The sequence below is a fragment of the Arachis stenosperma genome, chromosome 4, assembly GCF_014773155.1.
Source record: "Arachis stenosperma cultivar V10309 chromosome 4, arast.V10309.gnm1.PFL2, whole genome shotgun sequence".
NCBI classification, from domain to species: Eukaryota; Viridiplantae; Streptophyta; class Magnoliopsida; order Fabales; family Fabaceae; genus Arachis; species Arachis stenosperma.
Window position 1 is genome coordinate 51,163,141 of NC_080380.1, and position 5,507 is coordinate 51,168,647.

Here is a 5,507-nt window from a genome sequence, read left to right on the forward strand (position 1 = left end):
ATTGTTGGCTCTTGAAAGAATGATGAACAAAGAGAAATGTTATTGATGATCTGAAAAATCATAAAATTGATTATTGAAGCAAGAAAAAGCAGTGAAAAAGCAAAGGCTTGCGGAAAAGAAAAACTGGCAAAAAAAATAGAAAGAAAAAGAAAAAGCAAGCAGAAAAAGCCAATAGCCCTTAAAACCAAAAGGCAAGGGTAAAAAAGATCCAAGGCTTTGAGCATCAATGGATAGGAGGGCCCAAGGAAATAAAATCCAGGCCTAAGCGGCTAAATCAAAGCTGTCCCTAACCATGTGCTTGTGGCATGCAGGTCCAAGTGAAAAGCTTGAGACTGAGTGGTTAAAGTCGTGATCCAAAGCAAAAGAGTGTGCTTAAGAGCTCTGGACACCACTACTGGGGACTCTAGCAAAGCTGAGTCATAATCTGAAAAGGTTCACCCAGTTATGTGTCTGTGGCATTTATGTATCCGGTGGTAATACTAGAAAACAAAGTGCTTAGGGCCACGGCCAAGACTCATAAGTAGTTGTGTTCAAGAATCAACATACTTAACTAGGAAAATCAATAACACTATTTGAAATTCTAAGTTCCTAGAGATGCCAATCATTCTAAGCTTCAAAGGAAAAAGTGAGATGCCAAAATTGTTCAGAAGCAAAAAGCTACAAGTCCCGCTCATCTAATTATAATTAATATTCATTGATATTCTGGAATTTATAGTATATTCTCTTCTTTTTATCCTATTTGATTTTCAGTTGCTTGGGGACAAGCAACAATTTAAGTTTGGTGTTGTGATGAGCAGATAATTTATACGCTTTTTGGCATTATTTTTAGGTAGTTTTTAGTAAGTTCAAGCTACTTTTAGGGATGTTTTCATTAGTTTTTATGTTAAATTTACATTTCTGGACTTTACTATGAGTTTGTGTATTTTTCTATGATTTCAGGTAAATTCTGGCTGAAATTTAGGGATTTGAACAAAACTCTGATAAGAGGCTGACAAAGGACTGCTGATGCTGTTGGAATCTGACCTCCCTGCACTCGAAATAGATTTTCTAGAGCTACAGAACTCCAAATGGTGCGCTCTCAACGGCGTTGGAAGGTAGACATTCAGAGCTTTCCAGCAATATATATTAGTCCATACTTTATTCAGGAATTGACGACGTAAACTGGCGCTCAACGCCAGTTCCATGTTGCTGTCTGGAGTCAAACGCCAGAAACACGTCACGACCCGGAGTTGAACGCCCAAAACACGTTATAACTTGGCGTTCAACTCCAAAAGAAGCCTCAGCACGTGGATAGATCAAGCTCAGCCCAAACACACACCAAGTGGGCCCCGAAAGTGGATTTATGCATCAATTACCTACTCATGTAAACCCTAGTAGCTAGTCTAGTATAAATAGGATAGTTTACTATTGTATTAGACAGCTTGGAACATATCTCTGGACGCCTAGTCCTTAGACCTTCATGGGGGCTGGCCATTCGGCCATGCCTGAACCTTTCACTTATGTATTTTCAACAGTGGAGTTTCTACACACCATAGATTAAGGGTGTGGAGCTCTGCTGTACCTCAAGTTTTAATGCAATTACTACTCTTTTCCATCCAATTCGATTTATTTCTGTTCTAAGATATTCGTTGCACTTCAACTTGATGAATGTGATGATCCGTGACACTCATCATCATTCTCACCTATGAACGCGCGTGACTGACAACCACTTCCGTTCTACCTTAGGCCGGGCGCATATCTCTTGGATTCCTTAAACAGAATCTTCGTGGTATAAGCTAGATTGATGGCGGCATTCATGAGAATCTGGAAAGTCTAACCTTGTCTGTGGTATTCTGAGTAGGATTCCGGGATTGAATGACTGTGACGAGCTTCAAACTCCTGAAGGCTGGGCGTTAGTGACAGACGCAAAAGAATCAAGGGATTCTACTCCAACCTGATTGAGAACCGACAGATGATTAGCCGTGCTGTGACAGAGCATTTGGACCATTTTCACTGAAAGGATGGGATGTAGCCATTGACAACGGTGATGCCCTACATACAGCTTGCCATAGAAAGGAGTGATGAGAAGGAAGAAGGAAGAAGTAGGAAAGCAGAGATTCAGGAGGAGCATAGCATCTCCATACACCTATCTGAAATTCCCACCATGGAATTACATGAGTAACTTTATCTTTATTTCCTGTTTATTATTTATTATTTTCGAAAACCCAATAATCAATTATAATCCACCTGACTGAGATTTACAAGGTGACCATAGCTTGCTTCATACCAACAATCTCTGTGGGATCGACCCTTACTCACGTAAGGTATTACTTGGATGACCCAGTATACTTGCTGGTTAGTTGAACGGAGTTGTGTCCACACATAGCAAAGAGCCATAATAATGATTCCATACAATAACAAAGAGTACTACGTTGATGTGATCACAATTTCGTCCACCAATCATCTTGTTAAGCTTTCATAATTTCGGTCTTGAAATCACTAGAGATTTGCAGTTCGTTCAAGCATACATTCCCATCAAATTCTCCAACACTGAATCTCAAATCCTCAAACTTGCTCACCAATACCTCTTCCCTAATCATCATCCAAGCGATAGACAATGACTTCCTGCTCAAGGCATCTGCTACAACGTTCACCTTCCTGGAGTGATAACTTAGTTCAAAAATTATAATCTTTTAGTAGCTCCATCCATCTCCTTTGTCGCATATTGAGTTCTTTCTGATCAAAGATGTACTTGAGACTCTTGTGATCAGAGAAGACTCTAAACCTCACTCCGTACAAGTAGTTCTGCCAAATCTTCAATGCAAACACAATCGCCGCCAATTCCAAATCATGAGTTAGGTAATTCACCTCATGTAGTATTAGCTTACGCGATGCGTAAGCCACTACGTTCCAGTGTTGCTTTAACACGCAACCCAAACCCTTCAACGAAGCATCACAGTACACTTCAAACAGCTCATGCGATTTTGGCAAAATCAAAACAGGTGCTGAAGTTAATTTCTCCTTCAAAAGTTGAAAGCTTTCCTCACACTCCGTCATCCACACAAACGGTACCTCCTTCCGGGTTAATTGCGTCATCGATAATGCAATTTGAGAAAATCCCTTGATGAATCTTCGATAATAACCAGCTAAGTCCATGAAACTCCTAACCTCTGTTACCATAGTCGGCCTTTCCCATTCCATCACCGCCTCCACTTTCAAAAGATCCACTGCTATTCCACCTTTACTCACTACGTGGCCTAAGAACTTTACCCCTTCCTTCCAAAACTCACACTTAGATAATTTTGCATATAATTTACACTCTTCAGGATTTGCAACACAATCTTCAGGTGCTCTTCATGTTCTTCCGACATCTTTGAGAAAACTACAATGTCATCTATGAATACCACCACGAATTTATTCAAAAAGGGATGAAATACGCTGTTCATGTAATCAATTAATACAGTAGGTGCATTCATTAACCCAAAGGACATCACCGCAAACTCATAATGTCCATAGGGTGTCCTAACCGTATTTTTTGGAATATCATCCTCCTTCACCCTTATATGATGGTATTATGATCTCAAATCAATTTTCGAAAACACCCCAGCTCCTTGCAATTGATCTATTAAGTCATCAATCCTAGGCAACGGGTACTTGTTCTTCACAGTCCCTTTGTTTGACTGACGATAATCCACACAAAATCGCATTCTTCCATCTTTCTTCTTTACCAATAAAACTGGCACTCCCCACGGAGTACACTCGATCGAATGAACCTCTTATTTAGAAGCTCTTTTAACTGAATTTTAAGTTCAACCAACTTTATTGGAGCCATTCTGTACTGTGCAACTGACACTCATCCGGCTCTCAGCACCAAGTCTATTGAAAATTCAATTTCCCATTGAGATGGGAATTCAGGAATATCTTCAATAAATACTACAAGAAAATCTCTAACTATCGAAACTTGATTTAAATTTTGTTCATCACATAATGCATTCGCAGCCAAAAGCATATAACCTTGACACTCTTCCCCACTACTATTCACCAACACAGAGTTTAGGTAATAACCCTCAGCTACCACTGCTCCCCCTTCTCCTTCTGGCATAAACCGAATCGATCGCTCAAAATAATCCAACGCTACCCGGTTCTTTAACAACCAATCAAACCCCAAAATCATCTTCAATCCCACCATTGGTAAACAGATTTAATTATGAGCAAACTCTCTATCCTCAATCTTGAAAGATATTTGCCTATAACCTAATCTAGTTACAACCGTTTGATACGGGGTATGCACATCCAAATAAAAAGCTAATTCTGACATTCTTAATCCTAGTTCCTCAACATTATCAAATGCAATAAATGAATGCGAAGCTTCAGTATCGTACAATGCAACTAATATTTTATCACCAATTAAATATATACCTCTCATCAAAGGATCTGTCTTAGCAGCATCACTGGCATCCACAGCAAACACCCGACCTTGTTGATTCTGACTTGCATTCGGGTTCCTCCCATGAGTGCAATCCCTGTCCATGTGACCAGGCAATCCGCAATTGAAGCAACCACCTTTACCCCTCACCAGGTGAAAATGATCATAAGTAGGTCTCCTAATATTTCCTTAACCTTGAGCGTCTTGAGGTGCTTGTCCATCCCTCTTGAAACTCTGGCCTCTCAGCTGAAAGTACTTGCTTCGGCCTCTGTTATTGTTTCCTCCTCTAGGATCTCGTGCTAGTACCACCTTCTCAGCGCATTCCTCAACCACTCGGGCTTTGTTCACTAACTCGGAAAACACCTGAATCTCCAAAGGAGCCACAACATTCATATTGGTATCCTTTAAATCTCCTTGATACTTGATACAATTCCAACTCTGATAGGACTCCGGGGCACCCTGACACACCTTAGAGAACCTACAGAGTTCCTTAAATCTACTAGTGTACTCGGCCATGGACAATGAGCCTTGCTTCAGCTGCATAAGCTCAAACTCCCTAGCCTCTTTTACTGACTCGGGAAAGTATTTTTTGTAGAAAGTCGTCTCAAACACATCCCAAGGAATGTTGGCATTCTGAAGTTGTAGTAAGCGACATTCTCCTTGCTACTAATTTTGAGCCTCCCCTAACAGATGGTACATCGGAAAGTCTACAAATTGATTGTTTGGAACATGCTGGGCTTGCAGAGCACGTTCCATGGCTTGAAACCAATTCTCCGCTTCAGTAGGGTTGTTGGACCCTCTAAAAGTCAGTGGATGAACTTATGCAGAGAATTCTAAGGATTATACAATAATATATACATATATTGAAAGGATTAATAATAATGTGAGAAGCTCGATGAAGAAATTACAGCTCAAAACAGAAATAGAAAACCGCGAAGCTTTCATACAATAACTAAAAGCGTAAAGAATAAGATACAGGTACAAGATAACAAAGCATATGTAGATATATAGGCCTAATAGTCACAGAATACTAGCCACAACCGCAGAGTTTAGGTCGACTAGTTACATATAGACATAACAGAGTTTTTGAGTTAGAACAGCT

The 5,507-nt window shown here is 40.1% G+C and overlaps 1 protein-coding gene across 1 annotated transcript; it reads right to left on the bottom strand.

Moving 5' to 3' along the window:
* Nucleotides 1–4,180: 4,180 nt before the first annotated feature.
* Nucleotides 4,181–4,798, bottom strand: LOC130974977 (uncharacterized). The gene is made up of 2 exons (XM_057899811.1): nucleotides 4,600–4,798; nucleotides 4,181–4,542 (listed from the first exon to the last, which is right to left on the bottom strand). Exons 1-2 carry the CDS (start codon nucleotides 4,796–4,798, stop codon nucleotides 4,181–4,183), a joined length of 561 nt encoding a protein of 186 aa, XP_057755794.1.
* Between the last annotated feature and the right edge of the window lie 709 nt (nucleotides 4,799–5,507).

Coding starts and splice junctions, on each gene's coding strand:
- LOC130974977 (XM_057899811.1), bottom strand. CDS start 4,798: ATGAATGTTGTGGCTCCTTTGGAGATTCAGGTGTTTTCCGAGTTAGTG. Junction 4,543..4,599: donor AGCACCTCAAGACGCTCAAG/GTTAAGGAAATA, acceptor TGAGGGGTAAAG/GTGGTTGCTTCAATTGCGGA.